The sequence below is a fragment of the Aspergillus fijiensis genome, assembly GCF_003184825.1.
Source record: "Aspergillus fijiensis CBS 313.89 unplaced genomic scaffold BO72scaffold_3, whole genome shotgun sequence".
Lineage (NCBI taxonomy): Eukaryota > Fungi > Ascomycota > Eurotiomycetes > Eurotiales > Aspergillaceae > Aspergillus > Aspergillus fijiensis.
In genome coordinates, this window is record NW_024468979.1 from 802399 (window position 1) to 820748 (window position 18350).

At 54.5% G+C, this 18350-nt stretch overlaps 8 protein-coding genes across 8 annotated transcripts; 2 read left to right on the forward strand and 6 right to left on the reverse strand.

Moving 5' to 3' along the window:
• Positions 1-230: 230 nt before the first annotated feature.
• BO72DRAFT_444142 (GNAT family N-acetyltransferase) lies at positions 231-1242 on the forward strand. The gene has a single exon (XM_040943740.1). It carries the CDS (start codon positions 297-299, stop codon positions 975-977), a length of 681 nt encoding a protein of 226 aa, XP_040806227.1. The 5' UTR covers positions 231-296; the 3' UTR covers positions 978-1242.
• Positions 1243-1654: 412 nt separating this feature from the next.
• On the reverse strand, positions 1655-3843 carry BO72DRAFT_420215 (isocyanide synthase family protein). Its single transcript, XM_040942703.1, has 4 exons — positions 3384-3843; positions 2937-3322; positions 2218-2855; positions 1655-2157 (listed from the first exon to the last, which is right to left on the reverse strand). The coding sequence occupies exons 1-4, from the start codon at positions 3790-3792 to the stop codon at positions 1692-1694; spliced, it is 1899 nt and encodes a 632-aa protein (XP_040806228.1). The 5' UTR covers positions 3793-3843; the 3' UTR covers positions 1655-1691.
• A 966-nt stretch (positions 3844-4809) lies between these two features.
• BO72DRAFT_420217 (monooxygenase) lies at positions 4810-6685 on the forward strand (the record flags this gene model as incomplete). Its single annotated transcript, XM_040942704.1, has 6 exons — positions 4810-4945; positions 4992-5111; positions 5182-5599; positions 5652-5788; positions 5848-6168; positions 6227-6685. 6 exons carry the CDS (start codon positions 4810-4812, stop codon positions 6673-6675), a joined length of 1581 nt encoding a protein of 526 aa, XP_040806229.1. The 3' UTR covers positions 6676-6685.
• Positions 6686-6999: 314 nt separating this feature from the next.
• BO72DRAFT_511857 (uncharacterized protein) lies at positions 7000-8921 on the reverse strand (the record flags this gene model as incomplete). The annotated part of the gene is made up of 4 exons (XM_040949426.1): positions 7000-7597; positions 7662-7909; positions 8196-8569; positions 8819-8921. The coding sequence occupies 4 exons, from the start codon at positions 8919-8921 to the stop codon at positions 7000-7002; spliced, it is 1323 nt and encodes a 440-aa protein (XP_040806230.1).
• A 2009-nt stretch (positions 8922-10930) lies between these two features.
• BO72DRAFT_395298 (glycoside hydrolase family 43 protein) lies at positions 10931-12701 on the reverse strand. Its single transcript, XM_040941991.1, has 3 exons — positions 12280-12701; positions 11774-12230; positions 10931-11716 (listed from the first exon to the last, which is right to left on the reverse strand). Exons 1-3 carry the CDS (start codon positions 12676-12678, stop codon positions 10992-10994), a joined length of 1581 nt encoding a protein of 526 aa, XP_040806231.1. The 5' UTR covers positions 12679-12701; the 3' UTR covers positions 10931-10991.
• A 21-nt stretch (positions 12702-12722) lies between these two features.
• On the reverse strand, positions 12723-14495 carry BO72DRAFT_141016 (dipeptidase). The gene has a single exon (XM_040939174.1). It carries the CDS (start codon positions 14263-14265, stop codon positions 12937-12939), a length of 1329 nt encoding a protein of 442 aa, XP_040806232.1. The 5' UTR covers positions 14266-14495; the 3' UTR covers positions 12723-12936.
• A 230-nt stretch (positions 14496-14725) lies between these two features.
• On the reverse strand, positions 14726-15887 carry BO72DRAFT_367857 (putative hydrolases or acyltransferase; the record flags this gene model as incomplete). The annotated part of the gene is made up of 2 exons (XM_040940857.1): positions 14726-15751; positions 15828-15887. The coding sequence occupies 2 exons, from the start codon at positions 15885-15887 to the stop codon at positions 14726-14728; spliced, it is 1086 nt and encodes a 361-aa protein (XP_040806233.1).
• A 725-nt stretch (positions 15888-16612) lies between these two features.
• Positions 16613-18299, reverse strand: BO72DRAFT_474362 (uncharacterized protein; the record flags this gene model as incomplete). Its single annotated transcript, XM_040947258.1, has 5 exons — positions 16613-17370; positions 17435-17820; positions 17885-17952; positions 18007-18043; positions 18096-18299. The coding sequence occupies 5 exons, from the start codon at positions 18297-18299 to the stop codon at positions 16875-16877; spliced, it is 1191 nt and encodes a 396-aa protein (XP_040806234.1). The 3' UTR covers positions 16613-16874.
• Between the last annotated feature and the right edge of the window lie 51 nt (positions 18300-18350).

Sequence of the window (18350 nt, forward strand, 5' to 3'; positions counted from 1 at the left end):
GACGACTGCTCTAGCAGTTCTGGACTTGATCAAGCTCTTTAGCACCGAGCCCAAGAAGTATAGTATTGTAGCAACGAACGTTGATGTTGTAGAGAAGATGTCAATGTCAGGGCTAAATTGAGACTCCGATCGCGGAAAGCATTCCGCCCTGCTGAATCAGCCGCCGTCAGCTCTGACTCACCAGCCCCAAAAATCACTAACATTTACTAACCTCACTAATGAAATGAGTTGAAGAAATTTACTCTCCCTAGACATAACTCCCATAGTACAATATTCTCTGGCTTTCATTTTCCAAAATGTCTGAATCCACTCCCTCCCTTGACACCAGTCCAGCCATCCGGCCGACCCGCACCCCCTTCGCAGGCCGTTCCGTGCGCGTTGAACCCCTGGCCGAGCAGCATGTAGACGATCTATACCACCACATTGGCCAGCCCGAACACACCTCGCTTTGGGACTACCTCCCCTTCGGACCCTTCGCGGACAAGCCCACCTTCACCCAGTTCCTCGACACGCTAATCACCCATGCCGACAGCGTCTTCTACGCGGTGGTCGACCTAACCCGCAACCAAGCCGTCGGCCTGCTCAACTTCATGCGCATTGACCTGCCCAACCGCGTCGTGGAGATCGGGTCGGTGGTCTTCTCCCCCCTGCTGCAGCGCACGACGGCCGCGACGGAGGCGTTGTACTTGCTCGCGCGGGCGGCGTTTGAGCAGTTTCACTTTCGACGGCTGGAGTGGAAGTGCAATGACCTGAACGCGGCGTCGAAGCGGGCGGCGGTGCGGTTGGGCTTCACGGCCGAGGGGGTCTTTCGACAGCATCTGATTGTCAAGGGGAGGAACCGCGATACCGCTTGGTTCTCGATTCTGGATGGCGAGTGGCCCGCGATAAAGGGGGGCTTTGTGAAATGGTTAGACCCGAGTAATTTCGATGGGGAGGGGCTTCAGCGGGCGCGGTTGGAGGCTTTGCGCGGACTGTAGGCAAGGGTCCAGTCCAGCCCTTCTCCATTTCTTTCCTTGTTGGACTTAGAGGCAATCTCGGCTCGGGGACAGTGGCAACCGTTTGGGAAGAATCGGAGACCCTGGATGAGATATGGTGACATTGCCACTAGGTAGATAGGTACTATCGAATTAATATAGCATCAATCTTAGCTCCGGTGGTCTTCTTGGCAGGTGTTGGTAGAGAAAATCCCTTTATAAAGAATTGCGACACTTTACACTTCACTCATTGTCCATTGTATGGGAACTCCTGTCTGTCTTGCTTTTTCTTTTAACTTTTTTTCTCCTTTTCTCTATACAATTCTGATCTCTCCTTTCCATCTGCACTGCGCGGACGAGCAAAAAGCCTTTCCTCTTGTCAACGTTTACCTTATCTTGCCGTGGAAACCTCGGCTGCACGAAACAGACCATTTTTGCTAGCTTCTCCACCAGACCCTGAAAAGTCCGCCGTCCTTCGTCCCTGGCGTCTTGGCTGTGCCTAGCCGTTAGTTACTTAGCGAAGTCTTCCTGTGTCAGCACGTTAGGTTAGTTACTCTTTATCTCTACTTAACCCCCACGCATCGAGGCGCACGACACGATTGGTACCGCATATTGGAATGCAACTTAAGAATTCAGCTCGACATTTGGCAAAAATCAAATTAAAAAAGTATAGTACATTTCTAATATAGGTTGCAAGAGTTCTAGCCCCTCACTAATCTAGTCGACGTGAATCCGTCGCAGACACCGGTCCGACTTGCCCGTAAACGAGCTGCGCGTATGCATCGTCGTCACATTATCGCTGATCAGCCAGTCGCCTTCCTCCCAACAATGCCAGTAAGCCACGCGACGATCGTGCAGCAGGCTATCGAGGGCTTGGCACAGTTCCTCCGAGTTGGGCACATCCTGGATGGTAATCTTGGTCGGGTCAAAAACAGTCTTCTCTTGCGGCCACGGCTCGTGGTAGCGGAGACAGGGACGCTGGTGCGCAAAGTGATCCACCACGAGAGGGAGATCGGTGATCTTGGTGTGGTCGAAGGAGACAGTTTCGACCGTCCAGGACAGAGTGCGCAGGTATTCGATCGAGTATTTAGATGGTAGATAGTGCCAGACCAGGTGGGAGGGGGAGAAGAGGGTGAATCCAGTGTCTTTGGGCGAGGGGGTCATTCCCGTGAAGAATTGGTATCTGGTGCAGTGGCCATGGAATGAGTATGGCTGTTCGTTAGGACCGTAGGCAGTGACTTACTTCGGAGGACAGGATCGAACAACGTCCTGCCCATCTGCGTCTTTCATCTTGACAACCTTGAACAGGCCATCGTAGTGGAACGGCATCCACTCCGACGAGAGAACATTGTTCAAGCCCTGGGTATCGGTGCCGTGGTCCTTCACCTCGAGGATGAGGCCGAATTTCCACCCAACGGGAGTCCCCATCTCCTCGGCCTTTTTCACGAAAAGCTCCCGGTCGCGTGTATCCTGGAATCCCCGTAAAATGACGGGGGAATTTTCTTCTACCAGAGCGCGAAGCTTACGCATGTCCACTTCTGCGCAAGACATGGGTTGCGTAGGTCGGATGATCAGGCCACAAGGGTACTGAGGCTCAATTTCCACGGGTTGTGGCCAGGAATATAGATCTGACTTGTAGCGGTAGGACCACGGCTGTCCTGCCTTGTAAACCAATTCAATATTGGGGTTGTGGTCGAATGACTGGCGTAGGCCATATTCCACGCGGCCGTCAAGGGTGAAGCACGGCGTTGAGTGCCAGGGTGTCACACAATAACGAGCCAGAGGCAAAATCTGGACGGAGATTTTGGCTGAGCCGCATGACGGGTGAATCGACAGTCGAACATGGTCCGGGTAGTTCTTCTTGATCGCCTCTGCGAATGCCTGGATGCCAAATTCAAAATTAAGTATCAGCACACTACCAGCACACTACCAGCACACTGTGGTCTAGGTGGTCTGTCTTACCTTTCCACGAGCAATCATTTGCTTAGCAATAGCCTCGAGCTTCTGCTTGTGAGACTTTCTCGATACCTCGCCCCCTTCCACAAAGGTATGTTCCAAATCCTTGGCCAGAAACTTGATATATCCTCGGTAGGTGGTGCATACATCCTCGTCGGCCTTGATACTCTCGACACAGTCGTAATCCAGGGGCGTGAAATTGTCAATCAACCGCTGACGAAAGGCGCCTGCCAGCTTTTCGTAGGTGGTAGCGTCAAGGGGAGTGTCGATTTTCCAGTGGACGAGGTCCCGGAGACGAATGAACTGGAGGTATCGGTAGCCCTGCGTCTGGACCATTTTCCGCAGCGCCTCGCCGTACGTATAAACCTCCGCGTCGGGAACACCTAGCAGGTCTACCCCCTATGAGTCTTATCCACGACCAACATGTCCCTCGAGAGTTTCGGTTAAACTTACCATTATACACCAGGCCGTCGGAAGCGATGGTCAACTGAGCCCCTGGTTCGTAAATGTCCGCGATCGCCGCGCATAGTCCGTTGAGATGGGCCAAGGCAAGGTCCTCCCCTTTGTCCGGTAAAGACCCAAGAACTTTGTCTTTTCGATTAGGTGACTTGAACGGGAAAGCAGGTAGGATCAAGGAGACTGGTTTGCCTGCTCTCACGCGAGTGTAGATCAGGGATAGGAACTTCAGAGTCCCCTCGTCGCTCCGGTCCACCAGCGATGCTGGAACGGGCATGCGATACCGGTAGATGACGTTCAGAATCTCCCACGCCTTGTGGAGGGTAGCCAGGTCAAAGATCGGCTCTGCCCCGACCGAGGTCAGGGTCGATTGAACGATGGGAGGCTGCACCATGACTACGCTCATCTTGGGCGATTGCTATGACGCGATTCAATGTCGAGCGCTGAGCAGTTGGTGATGATTTATATTGGTGAAGTCCTCCCTGCTTGAGGTCCAGCGAGACATTTAAAGCCATGTGAGCCTGTCAAGAAAAGGAACCTGATTCTATCCCGACACTAGTAGTTCCGAGTATTGCATGAGGCTGCATCATCGGCTCAATTCCGCATTCGGAACATGGATGACTTGGTCAGAATCCCATTGACTACCTTAGTATCTAGATCAGGGGGCTCGCTCATGCAATCACTCCCTTAGTGGATGTAACCTCATCTCCAACATGGTCAGAGTGACAAGGGTTATGGTACGATAGGAAGATAGTAAAACTGGTCAAAATGCGTCTCGCACCCGTGCCAAGCCAAGTAGTAGGGCTGGGCTGAAGAACTTGGCAGCCTAATGGTCGAGTCGATATCCACTATACATCTACTATATCAAGTAAGTGAGTAACTCCAAGTGGAACCTGCATTACTGAAGTGAAACAGATGCAATGCCCGATTCCCACTGCCGATGCAGGGACCGATGCTTCATCATTCGCTCTGGACCCTCTCATGGCCCACTTCTCGGCGGAGACTTTTCACCCATAATTCTCCCGGTTATTGTTCGCCTTTCGTGGTTCGTGCTTGTTCTTCCTGAGCCCTGGTCTGCGCGCTGGTGGCGCCATTGCTTTGAGCATTTCTTAGCCTTGCGGCTGAGACATACCTAATCTATCTTGTCCTCCTGCACTTCAGATGCATTTCTAAGCGCGGAATTGATCCATGTAATGGGAGTTGACTAGTCGCAATGCTTGTCATCTTTTCTGCATCTCAGGGGAACGAGGCTACTATGTTCGAGCAGAGAAGCATGGCGCCACGAATTGGGATGGATGCTAATTGTTCGATTCTCTATTCACTTTTACCCCCTGATCCTCGTCTACTTTAATGGGAGCTGGACCCCTTCCTCACTATTTGTCTTACCATCTGGCGACAAATCTCCTAACGACCGCACGCAAACATGGCAAAGGAAACACCATCGGCAATTCAGACGGACTTGGTCATCGTGGGCGGCGGACCGACAGGGTTGCTGTCGGCTGTCCTCGCTCGGTCCCTTGGCCTATCTGTGTATATTCTCGGTACGATCATGCGAGCTGGTCGACGGCCACAGCTCTCCTGACGATACTAATCTACCGAGTGCAGACGCCAAAGAAGCCTCACTGGACCTGGGTCGAGCCGATGCCTTGAATGCCCGCACCCAGCAATATCTCGAGGTATCGAGAACGTTACCCTTACTCGAGCCGTTTGGGTTGACGTGTAACAGTACGAGACATCCCCTTATTTCCCTAGTTTCAACCAATTCTTGCTCTGACAACTCTCTCTCTTGGTATAGCGAGTTCCACCTTCGAAGCCGGTCGGTTCACCTCCCAGCAAAGCCACTGGTGGACCTCCCTAAAGCACACCCACCGCCCTAATTTCCTGATGATCGGACAATCTCGCGTCGAAGAAGCTCTTCTCCATCAGCTGGACATTCCGGTGGCATACCACACCCGCGCGACCTCGATTGCTGAGTTCGATGAAGGCGTGGTGGTCACCACTAATCAGGGCAGAACGATTGTATCCAAGTACGCCATCGCCGCCGACGGGGCGCGCTCGTTTGTGCGCCGCGCCCTAAACATCCCGTTCACCGGCACCAAGCCGGAGATGGTCTGGGCGGTGCTCGACACCTTCATTGAGACGGACTTTCCCGTCTGTCCGGAGATCATTACATTCCAGAAGGATGGGCAGTCGCGGGTGTCGTGGATTCCGAGGTACGCATGTTCATGCAAACGGGAGACGGCATGGGTGTCTGACCGAATGCAGAGAGCGAGGGATGAGCCGATTTTATATTCTACTCGATGGGGAGATTACGCAGGAGAAAGCTGAGGCTTCGATCCGGGAGCATATGGCGCCCCACAAGATCGAGTTCAAGCGCACGGAATGGTTCAGCACCTTCGAGAGTTTGTACTTCCCCAACCCCGTGCTCGGGAGGATTCCTCTGATGTCCTGGTGTGTGTAGTCAAGGAACGCGTTGCCAGCACCTTCATCTCCAAGGATGGACACGGTCGCATCCTGCTCGCCGGCGATGCTGCGCACGTCCACGCCGTCAACGGCGGGCAGGGCCTGAACACGGGCATTGCGGACGCCTTCAACCTGATCTGGCGCGTTGCATTTGCTGTCAAGGGCCTTGGGGGCTCGACGTTGCTAGCAAGCTACGACGAGGAGCGGCGCGCCACTGCCACCGGGGTGATCGATGTCGCTGCCAAGCTGGTACGCATGACCGTCAAGACGGCCCTGGAGTATGTCGACATTATCGAGAAGAATGCTGCCTATATCACCGGTATGTATTATTCCCAGAGTCGGCCCCTGATCACTTCGTGCTGACTCGACTCATTCAGGAATGGGTGTGTCGTATCTCCCTTCAACTCCCCTCGTCAAGACATCCTCCCACGCGGACTTTGTCGCTGGCAGTCGTTGTCCCGATCTCTGGGTTACGGATCTTCCGCCGACCAGACTCTTCGCGACTGAGGTGGAGAATCCTGAGGTTGCTAAGTGGGAACCGTCCATGACTCGGCTCTACGAGATCTTTCAATATGGCAAGTTCAAAGTCTTCTTCCTCGGGAAGGATGCTCCCACAACGTGGGAGCATCAAGCTGTCCGGCTGCAGCAAAAGGCCGAGTTCTGGAATGTCCATGCCTCATCGCAAAGAGTCACGAGTCTTGTGTATGAATATCAGGCGGAGTGGGTGCATGATGCTCACGAGGAGGTCGTGGTGGTTCGACCGGACTTATATGTGGGATATGTGGGCAAGGACTGGGTGCAATATTTGGAGGAAGTGTTTGCTTGATGGCGGTTACGGGAGAACAACAATATAACCTCGAGGAGGAGTCACAACTCACAAATGTAACAATTCAGGGATGTACATGCAATAAAGTACATGCTATAGTCCGTACCCAGAAAAGCGATGCGCCCGCGCGTGGTCGAACTCGCAATCTATCGGAATGTGATGAGCTGATTCAAGAAGGGTGCCGCGAGGCACAAGGCAACTGTGCCGGGATAAAAGCCTGGAGAGGCTAGAAAGTATACTTGGTGGGACAACTTGTACAAGGAAGGTATAGATATACAATTGGCGTGAAAGTATACACATGATGATTATCTCAGGTCTAGAAAATCACCCAAATAGAGAGATATACGCCGCATCGAGATCGTTCACCATCGACGCAATCCCCTCGTAGACCAGATCCCGCTTCATGGAGAGAATCAGCGAATGGGCGCCGTTGCGCAGCTCCTCAATCAACCGATGTGCATCCTGGATTTCGGTGCCCGCTTCGGGACAGTTCAACAGCGGGTAGCAGATGGAAAGCCGTCTCGACGACAGCGCGGCCCGGACCCGGTGCACCAGCATATAGAGCACGTAGGACGCCTGCATTGCGGCACATTTGAAGTACGGCAAGGACCCGTAGTACCCGTCTTGCGCGGGTGCCAGCGTGGTCATACTGGCATTGTCTAGGTCCGTAGACCGAGAAGTGGCCGAGTATGGGGAAGGTACATCCTTGAAGGCACGGGCAACGGCGAGTGATGATTTCAGACAGATCATGGAGGACTCGTGGTTGCTGAACGGGAAGAATGAGTCGATCTCGGTGGCTGTCACGGAGGAGAATTCCTGGGATGCGCTGCCGTCTATCCGCAGTGAGGAGAGATCGCAATGTTTTTCCAGGAAGATTGGGATGTCGGAGAAGGCTCTGAAACGGTGCAGCTTGATCCGCGCACTGTGCATTGGTTAGCGTGAGTAGAATTCCGGGTGAACTCTCTTTCAATGCTCAGAGGTCATACGAGTGAATGAGTGCGCAGGCAATCAAACCGAAGCTACGGCCTGCAAGACCTTCCGTGCTGTTGCCTTGCATCGGTGTACAAATCAGATCACACTCCGAGGCCAATGACAAGATGGATCGGTCTAATCGGGCAATCTTATCTTTTAGATCCGGGGTTGGTGAGGATTGAGCACTCTGCATAGTGATCACGCGCAGAAGGGCGCTGACTGAGTCATGAGCATTATGAGCCTTTAGAATGAGTGACCACGGCTATAAGGGGTTAGCAGACAGGTCCCCTGCTATATGCTAACAGATAGCGTTACCTCCAGGCCGTTCATCCCCAGTTCGAAAGCTGGGTAGGGCGTTGTGACTCTAGGATCATTGGTGGTGATGATTGGGGACTAGCCGTGGGACATTAGCCCGGCGTTGGGCATCACCGGGACTGATAATCAAACAAATAACGTACTGAGGAATTGACAGCAGAAGACTGATATCCTAGAATAATCTGTAGAGCCGTGAGCGTTGCGCCTAGCCGTGAGAGATGGACGAAACGTACTGCGATCCACCATGCGCGTCGTTGAGCCTCTGATGCATTCTCTTCCAACCGATGCAGCGAACTGTCCATCGCAGTCGTGATGGCTTGGTTGATCCGCATCCGCATGCGATGGATATTCCCATTTTGACAAGAGTCATACACGCCAAGGACCATCAAGGTCAAGATCGGGTGGAGTGTAACGGGCAGATCGGGGTGGAAACGCTGGCTGTAAGTCGGAGGACGAGGGGCGATTCGAGCGGCGTCGGGCTCCACGATATCTTGCTCGGCGCTCTCCAGAGCGGACTGCGCGAATAGACCGGAGTATGACCGGCGCAGCCACGCACAGCAGGGATCGGAGGAATTTCCATCTTGCGGGGGCGGGATCAAGGCAAGGACTGCGGAGAGGGCCAAGCTCAAACAAGAGAGCGGTCGATAGGGTAGACAGGAGTGATCCACTGTCCCCGCCTCTCCGGGCGAGGGCTGGTAGACCTGGGGATGGTCTGATCGTAGGGGCTCAGCGGGCGGGGGCAACAGCGGCAAATAGGGATGAATGAAGATGTAATATGCGTTCAATCTGAGTCCACATGCTTATAGGGTCAATAATCACGGAGCAGCTCGGCGAGCTGGGGGTGGGGTGTACGCACATATCTTGTTCGGATGTGTAGACCCGCAAGAGCGGCCCTTGAATCTCACAGGCAGTCCCTCCATGGAGCGCTTCCAGCCTGTCTTGGGAGCCTCGGTCTGCATCCTGAGCCCTCTTGTACGGAGAGAGAAGAGCCAAAGTATTCCAAATACCGGGATCGTCCACCAAGGAGCCCGAGTCTTCGGAGAGATCCACCCCCGTCGGGGGCTGCGGAGACGGCCCCGGAAGTAGGCGGCGGGCGCGTCGGCGAGGACCACCTCGTCTACTGGGCTGATACGAACAGATGCGACTTTTGACCAGGCACTATTGCAAGCAATGAGCTATTCCCCGGTCCTGTTCACGAGACAGTTCAAAGGAAAGTGGATCAGCCCTACCGGTCTGCAAGGGTTTTGTCCGTCGCAACGGGTTTTGGACGCACGGCTGAGAATAGGTGTGAGCAAGTAGTGTACAGTACAGTCAGTCAGCTTATACCGCGGGAAGGACACACCAGGCCAGACAGGCTGCCTTAACAGGAGGGGTCCCTCGCATGAAGTGAGTGGTGTGATGGGATGATGGGGATGGATGATGAAGTGTTGGTATGGGAAGGAAAGAGCAGCAGTCACCGAGGGTCGGTGATCACCGGGGAATGCCGGGGATTGCCGGGGATTGCGGAGAAAACCTATCGCCGAGCCTACACAAGCCCGGCTGGGGTCATGTGACCACACCCAAGTTTCCTGACCAAGAATTCTCCCGGTAGGGTCATGGTCATGTGATGAATGCCCCTGGCATGGCAGCATGGTACTTTCTTTCAAGTTATACTAATAATGTGTTTGACTCAATTTGAGTTACTCGGTCCATATCTTAAATTATCATTGAATGTAAGTGTGACAGAAGCATATAGCACCCTTTTACCATGGCTTTTTCACGACATCCCGGTAAATGAAGCTCCGAATGTAAGCCACCGCTTCGGGATCCCGGCGGAAAACGCAATTCAAGCATGGAGATAGAGGCTGGCCGCCGTCGTTCCAACGATGCATATGCCAATCCTCATCCTTGTATAGCACGTCCGAGATTTCCCCCATAGAACCAACCCCGACCTCATCCCACAGACTCTCGATCTGCCTCGTCAGCTGCTTGATCTCATTGGTATAGGTCAGCTTCCCCCGGAGGTCCGGATGGTTTATCACTCCGGGGCTCACCTGGATATACCCTCGGATGCTATCAAAGATCTCCCGGGACACCTTGACCGCAAAGGCGGGGGCGCACAGGGACAAGCGAGTCAAGTCGAGCAGCGCCTGGACCTTCAGAAGAAGAAAATACGGGGTTACACGGTCGAAGATTATCCAATGACTGTCGCCAGCGATTGGCTCCATCACGCTGACCCCACGCGGGAATTTCAGTATTGGCAAGCTGGGGCTGATGATGCTTAACCGGTCAACATCCGGTTGACCGTTGGCCATGCTCCACCATTGAAGGAGGTCCCAACACTCCTGATCCATCCCTAAAACCGACATCGCCGCCGCAGTCCAACGGATTTCCCCCCCGGTCCACTTGGGCCCTCTCATCAGCCCTAGCGAGTGAGCCAACGTCTCGGTTCGTGCCTCAAGGCTCCGGATAAAGACCAGCGCTCTTAGCAGATCTAGGCGTGCGGATTTGACGTCCATCACGGCCCCTTGGAGTCCTTCTCCCTGTCCGTTTCTTGGGATGGGAAAGTCTTGGTCCACAAAAGGATCTTCTCCGCTGGGAACAAGCGCGCGGAGTTCGGCCTCGGCGGCCTTCACATCGGCGCGATGCATTGCGACTATGTCGCAAAACATCTCATGCTGTCAGCGGTGGCTGAATTGATGCTCCTCGCTGCAGTAGAGGTATGGTAGTGTGAAGGTACATATATATGGATGTAGTCGCGTATGTATATACGCAGGAATACCTGAAGTCCGAGCGGTAGAGACGCGACAAAGAGAACAATTCAAGAAGGACCACGGCCGGAGCACACCCTTCGGTCTTTGAGAACAAGCACTGAGTGAGGACAAATTCTTTGTGTAGATGATGGGGAACCCAGACAAGATCGAAAGTCATTGTTCATGCATTGTCTCTATTGCAGCCGTGGTAGTAACACAAGAAAGAAACCCTACACCTGCTTTCTGGCATCAAATCTAGTAGAGAATATAGCAACACCACATTTCCTGTCACCCAGCTTATCGCCACATTGCATAATGAAAGTCGGCTGGAGCCAAGCACCTCTGGCATTCGCCAAAGGCATAGACACCCAGCATCATTCCAGTAAATGCCGCCCCAACCCTTGGTGGCCTTGTCATGGTATCATTTCCCACGTCTCCCACCCACTGCAGCCTCGTCTGGTCTCCATCCGGAGCAGCCTCCCGGAACCCGAATCGGTACGATGGGCCACATTCGACAACAAAGATCACGTCCGACTGCGCATTCTGTAGAGGTATCTCTACAGCATCCCCCTGCGCAGGCTGGAACCGCACCATGCGACCCCCTGTGTCCGACCCCTGCACGCCCATGCTGCTGTACGTGAGGTAGTTCCACCACACCACCGTGCCGGCCTCGGTGTGCTTCTGCTTCGACTCGAAAGAGACCCGGGTCTCCCAGGTACAGACGCGATGGGTCTGTTTGCGCAAGAAGAGCGTCGGACACGTCGGGACAGACAGATTGTACGGCCCACCGTAGAGCCGGAGACAACCCTCTCGCGCGGTGAGCGAAAAGTCGCGCAAGACCGGCGTATTCTTTCGGTACCACCCTAGCTGCAACTGGGGCTGCGTGAAGTCATCGCGCCAGGCGACTGGGGGCTGCCACTGATACAGCTGAGGTCCCGCGTATTCCAGCGGAATCTTCTCGCCACCGTTGATGACCGGCCAGTCGTTCTCCCAATTCATCGGGACTAGGAAGGTTTCACGGCCTAATCACACACTTAATCACAGGGGCGCATCTTTCATACCCGAGGGGATTGACTCACCGAACACCGACTCCTCCCACACGCCATCCCGCCAGACCGGCCGTACCCCCAACAGCACCACCCACCACTGCCCCTCGGTATCCTCGACCAAGTCCGCATGCCCAGTATTCTGGACTTCATCGGAGAGTCCATTCCGCCACAGAGGATTGGTAGGCGCGACCTCCCAGGGACCGAGCGGACTGGTTTTACTGCGCGACACCCATTCACAATGTCCACTCTCAGTGCCTCCCTCGGCCGTGAAGAGATAGTAGTACTCCCCGCGACGGAAGAGATGCGAGCCCTCAGCCACCCCCGACGCTGATTCCCGGATCAAGCGAGGCTCAGCCAAGGAGGCGCCCGTCTCCAGGTCTACCGGCACGATGTGCACGGCGAAGTCTTTCAAATTGGCGCGGGGGGTGCGATCCAGTTTGCGGTAGGTCGATGACAGGTAAATGGTGCCATCGTCGTCCCAGAAGAGCTGTACAGCATGAGCCCCGACCGGAATTCAAGGAGACACAGACACTCACATCCTGATCGAAGCCGACTTGATCGAAGTAGACTGGATCCGACCACGAGTCAGAATCCCAGATGTTCGCGGTCTTCACGTAGAATCCCCGCGGCCAGACGCGGTCGTCTTCTTGGGGTCGATAGCGTTGAAAACAGGCAGCGAGACAATAAAAGAACCCCTCGTGGTAACGCAGTGTGGTGGCCCAGACACCGCCACCGGGCTCGGGGGTTTGGATCTGCAGCTGGCTCGGGCGTGTAAGTGCATGGCCGATCAGGGTCCACTGGATCAGGTCGGTGCTGTGGTAGATCGGAGCCCCAGGGACATATTCGAACGAAGAGGTGACCAGGAAATAGTCAGAGTTAACCCGCACGATGGAAGGATCGGGATTGAACCCGGGGATGATTGGGTTGGTATACATGACGCAGTGGTTTTGGTTTGGAGATGCCACCTTTGCATTGGTGTCAGAATGAGGGGGGATATCCAGTTTATGCGGAGAAGCTTCTGCATGATGATTGGTGGAGAAATACTTCGAGCTTTGCTTGGCTTCTATGAGACATGACTTGGTTTACTTCTGAGTGATTATACAATTGACAACGGCCTTGAGATGCATTCAACGACTGTGTAGTGAGGCTGGTAATCGCATAAACCTTCCTGAGCCCCATAGTCTCCCTTGTCCTCACGCCAGAACCTCCCCTGCCGAGTGAGTATTCTTGTGAATGTGGCCGTTGATTAGAATCGCGTGTAGACGATTCTTGTTCTGCAAGACACTGATATCGCGCAAAGGATCGCCATCTACCAAAATCACATCGGCGAAATAGCCTGGCTGCACTTTTCCAAGCTCGTCCGGATAGCCCATGAGCTCGCCTGCCATCGCGGTCGCAGCCAGAATGCTCTCCATCGGCGTGTACCCAAACAAATCCACCAAGTGCTTTAGATCGCGCGCATAGGTGCCATGGGGGGCCCAGGCAAACCCGTAATCACCACCAGGGAGGACGCGGATCCCCCTACGACGCATCTCGCGCATGGCTTGACAAGCGACCTCGACCTCGTACGTGATCCCCTTCTGCTCGGCCACTTTGGGCGACACTCCGTAAGGCTCTGCGTCACCCTGCACCATCGCGTACATGAGATTGATAGCCGGAGCCACCCAGACGGAGTCTTTGTGCTGCTCGAGAAGATCCATACCTTCCTCATCCGTGAAACTTGCATGATAAATGACATCGACCCCGGCCTGCACACATTGCTTGACCGAGGCAGCACTCCGAGCATGGGCGCAGACCCGTTTGCCATGAAGATGTGCCTCCTCCACTGCCGCAACCGTCTCCTCCAGATCGAAGTACGTTTCCTCACTGGGCATCGTGGGGTGTACGTTGTCCCCGGTCATACTCAATTTGATATTGTCGGCGCCCAGTTCGACGAATTCTCGAACCACCTTGCGCATCTCCTCCGGCCCATCTGCATAGCGCGAGATCTGAGGAACGATCGCTCCGTCGGGCTTGGTCAGCTCTGGACAGTTGGCTAAAGTGCGTGGGCCGGGGATTAAGCCCGATTTGATCGCAGCTTTGATGGCAATGTCAAGTCGCGGTTGGGCCGCAGCAGCTCCGAAACACATGGTATAGCCGTGGTCAAGGTAGGTTCGGGCTGAGTTTGCGGTATGCAAGACATGTTCCTCGAGTGGAAGACTGGTGAGTTCATCCAGGGTAGCCGCATTGTTCCAGCTGAGGTGAGTATGCGAGTCCGCCAGTCCGGACATGAGTGTCTTGGTGCCACCACCGTCGATGACCAGTGCTCCTTGGGTGGCGGTGGGATCGACTTGGCCGACCGAGAGGATGCGCTCGCCTTCAATCAGTACATCACCACAATATGGCTCTGTGCCGGTTGAATCGAGAATGCGAACATTCCGAAACAGAATTTTGGGTGGGTCTTGGGGGCCGCGGTTGTTAATGGTAATGTCGGCCGGTGTTGGTTGGTATGGGCGTCGGTGAACATCTCCAAGGGAACCCATGGTGCCTTTCCTAGTAATTCCAGTGGATGCGAATCGTAGCCCATGGCGGTGGGAGGGAAAGCTTTTGTAACCATCGCGGGGCAGCCATGACGAAGGTCAGGCGGGGTTCGTGGCGGGGGTTGCATTTCCCCTCTCGGCCATGCAGGGATCATGACCATTCACACCCACCCCGATGGAAATCTCAATTTTCGGTCGGAGGGGATGTGTGCACGGTGCAGGGATGCTATTCCCTGGGCTGATGCAAGTGGCAGGACTGGAGGTCCAATGGACTGATTCAATGCCAGGGTTTTGTCAGATACCGTGAAGGGGAATAAGCTCCGTGTACGAGAAAAAGCAAATAACCGATTCGGCTGATTCGAGAGGTTTGTCATGGCTCCTCTCAATGTTGCATGAAGATCAAAACCCCGTTCGGTGGGCGTCTGCAGCTGTGAGGTGCAGAAACGTGCTGGAAAACCAGTGACTAAAGTGTCCTCACATCATCCAGATACCCTGTCACCCTCTCTACCAGGATTCTTCGGGGCTCAGCCTGGTCGGGGTCACTCAAAGCATGCGATGCGCCCGGGATGATTGTGCTGTTTCGGTGCCACGTCTCATCCCCGAGAATCGTCCGCCATCGCTGCAACAGCGCCACCTTATCGACCCACGGAGGAACCGACTGGTCCCGTCCAGAATACAGCACCATCAATTTGCCCTTTCCATGCAACACCCCTCGGGCTCGGATCATGCCAAAGGTGGTTTGTAGGTGCTCGTCCGGAAGATCCGAGCTGAACAGGTCGTCTTCGTCCGGTCGCTGGGGGCTTTGAGGACTGAGCAGGCTCAAGAACCGACGACTGCTCAGGGGCGTATCAGCCGGGTAGTACATGCGCGTCGTAGTGGCCAGTGGCACAATCGTGTCATAGATCGTGGACCCATCCCCGCCCCCAGTCTCATACGTCCGCTTTTGCGCTTCCTGAATCGTCTTCCGATACACTTCCTGAATTTCCTCCGGAGTATCGTACTCGGTCCCGAGCTTGCTTAGCCACAAAGCAGCCTCCCGGTCGGACACCGGCGCCTGCATGATCGCTCCATCCACCGATGGTCGCGTTGCCCCCACGTATTGTCCTTCGGGGATGTCTCGATCCAGGATTGGGTGGCGTGGGCGCGGGTTGGCGCAACTGATGTAATGCATGACGTCCTGACTTCCGGTGGAATGGCCCATGATGACCACCTTCCCGTGCCCATATAGGGATTTCTTGTGGTCGCGTATGTAGCCCACGCACTGAGCCATCTCGTCAATGTCCTGCGCAAGCGAGCTCATGCCCCAGCCGGCGTAGGAGGAGGAGAGCAGCGGTGTGACGACGGACCATTCGGTATCTTGGAGGGCGAGAATGAGATCGGAGAGGTAATCGACCGTGTGTAGGCCATCGGAGAGACCTCCGATAAAGATGAGCGTGTGAGGCTTGGGGCGAGAGCCGCGGATGTACTCGAAGGCGACCAGTCGGGGGGCCTGAGAGATGGTGTTTGGATGTTAGCACGGTGAGCGAGCGCCAGGGGGTGGGGGGGGCAGCAGATTGGTACAGTACGTATGGGTGCAGGATACCAGGGTGACCTCTGGGCGAGGCCAGAGCAGACTGAAAATGCATTCTGAATGATCAATTCCAGGGACTGCGGTGATGGGAAGCAGGATTGCGTTCACGAAGAAGTGAGTGATGGAGAGGAGTCAAAAAGGGAGGGGGGAAGGGAGCTCGGAGGAAGATGATGGCGGCGAAAATAATCTGATCCGCCCACCGTCCCCCGGCGGGTTCTTATCAATCGGTCGGTCTACTTGTGCTGTACCGTCCCGTCCCGCCCGGCTGACACCTGACAATGCTGGCACCAACTCACTCCAGGTTGGAAGGAGGAATATTCGAAAGCTAAAACTAAGAACCAGGGATATGCTAGCTGTTATTCCAGCACTCTAGATGCAGATAAGTGATTTTCTAGGACAGTACAATTTTCAATGAGGTGCATATTGCTCGACAGGTGCACAATATATTGTTTTTGGTACAGACGGGGAAGGACCCTGCAGTGAGCACACCTTACAATACAACTCAACTACCTTTATTTAACGGACTTGGAACAGAGCTTTATTCCTTCGACTGTAGAGTGCCTATTAGAGACTGCCGTAGCTATACCCCGAATTCAGGAGTAACATAGTGCTTGAATTGTTGGCCCTGGAGCTGTCCTGCTAACTAACTTACCCGGTCTCTGTCGCTCTCCGTAGATCCACCGCGGCTGCCGGATGACTAAGGGATGAGTCATTGGTCGGCTGTTGATGCTTCCGCGTCGACGTCGCTCTCTTCTTCGCACTTCTTCCGCCCCGGACCCTCTTGGTGTTGATCAGGATCATGATGAATTCTCACCCGTTTGAATGCGATTCTATTTTGTTTTTTTCTTTATTTCTACCTCTCTCCACTTTTCTGAGTCGAGGCTAACCAGTCACGCGAACGTTCTCATCTCATTTAGTCTTCTCTACAGGATGAGTTGATCATTCCAGGTTTCTACGGACTGCTGCGCACAGATGACTGTTTCCTGAAACTACTTGAGCAAGGTACACGCGGTGACACAAGTTTCAGTGCAGACAATGCTCGTCACAGGGAGCTCTTCAGTGAAGACGACTGCACAAAACTCGACTGCACCGCGATCTCCTGAGCACGACCATCCACCTCCAAGACTGATTCGATGGACGAGGGCTTGCCCATGTAGTTGGGCCTCGCCGTAACATAATTCGTCAGGCCGATCTCGTCGTCATTGGCCGTCTTCTTCAGCTGCTCAAACCCGAAGTCAAACGTTGGTCCTCGCTGGCTGAATCGGTGGCCCTTTTGAACACCCTGCCTCGATCCACTTGGTAGCTTTCGTGGTCGTCCAGATGACTCGGTCGTCGATCGTCGGGAATGGAAACTGGACGCGAGGGTCCGATGAGCCAGCCGCGCCAGAGGTGCAAGATGAGGCATGCAAGCGCAGACGACAGCGACCGATGGCTCAATGCTGGACCAGATGAACACGGGTCCCATCAGCCAGGTTAGATCCGTCGAGCTCATGAAGATCGACAGGTATCGGATGCGAATGATGCTGGCAACACACACACTAGCATGCACCGGCTTAGCTGGATCCATGGTGGATGTGCTTTAGGGGGCCGAGGGGGACGTACAAAATACCCACCGCCATGATTCCGCTGATGGCCAGTTTCTTCTGCACACTCATCTGCAGCTTGACGATCCGAGGAAAGGGGATGATTAAGATGATGAAGTCATTCAGCATGTTGAGGATGCCCGCGGCCAGGAAGAATCGGTCCACGTCGATGCATTTGCCGCTCGTCCCGCCGAATTGCGTCCAGAAGTATGTGACGGGCTTGCACGAATTGCTCATGGCCACCCAAACGATGATCGGGTAGGCAAGTGTCAGGAAAGCGCCGAACCACAGTGCAACTTTCAATATCGGCTTCAGGGGCGAGAAGACTCTCCAGTAGAAACAAAGAATGGAGAGTCTGGTGCAGGTGCAGGAGGAGGCGTAGATGAAGGTATAGGAGAATAAAAGCTACTTCCTAACCCATCAGCACAGGAGAACCGCAGGTTTGGGGAAAGGGGAATTTTCGACTGACTCGGTAAAGGCGCATCAGTTCCTCCAGTGTGACGGACCAAATGTGCTTCCCAGCACCAGTCATACCTCCTACACGGCTCATGAGCAGGGTGGTCACATCCCAGATCCAATTTCAATACTCACCCGCGATGCTTAACCCAGTCGTGGCACCTATGCAGAGCTAGAAACATTGAGTCAGAGGAGGTGCTCAATCTCAGCCGCATCACACTCACCAGGGCAGCAATGATGGCCCAGTCGTCGGCCATGAGGGCATTTCCAAGGACCAGTCGCGCAGTGAAGCGGAGCATGACCGCCATCGCAGCCAAAACGAGCATGGCAACAACAGCCGCATTGTTCACGGCGACAGCGCTCGCAGTAAGGTCGACATTGGCCGGTGCTGGTCCAAAGAGCGCGCGGATCGCTGGATCCTCGGCCATAGCATTGCGTATGTGGTCACCAAGCCACGCATCAGTCCATGGATTCTCTTA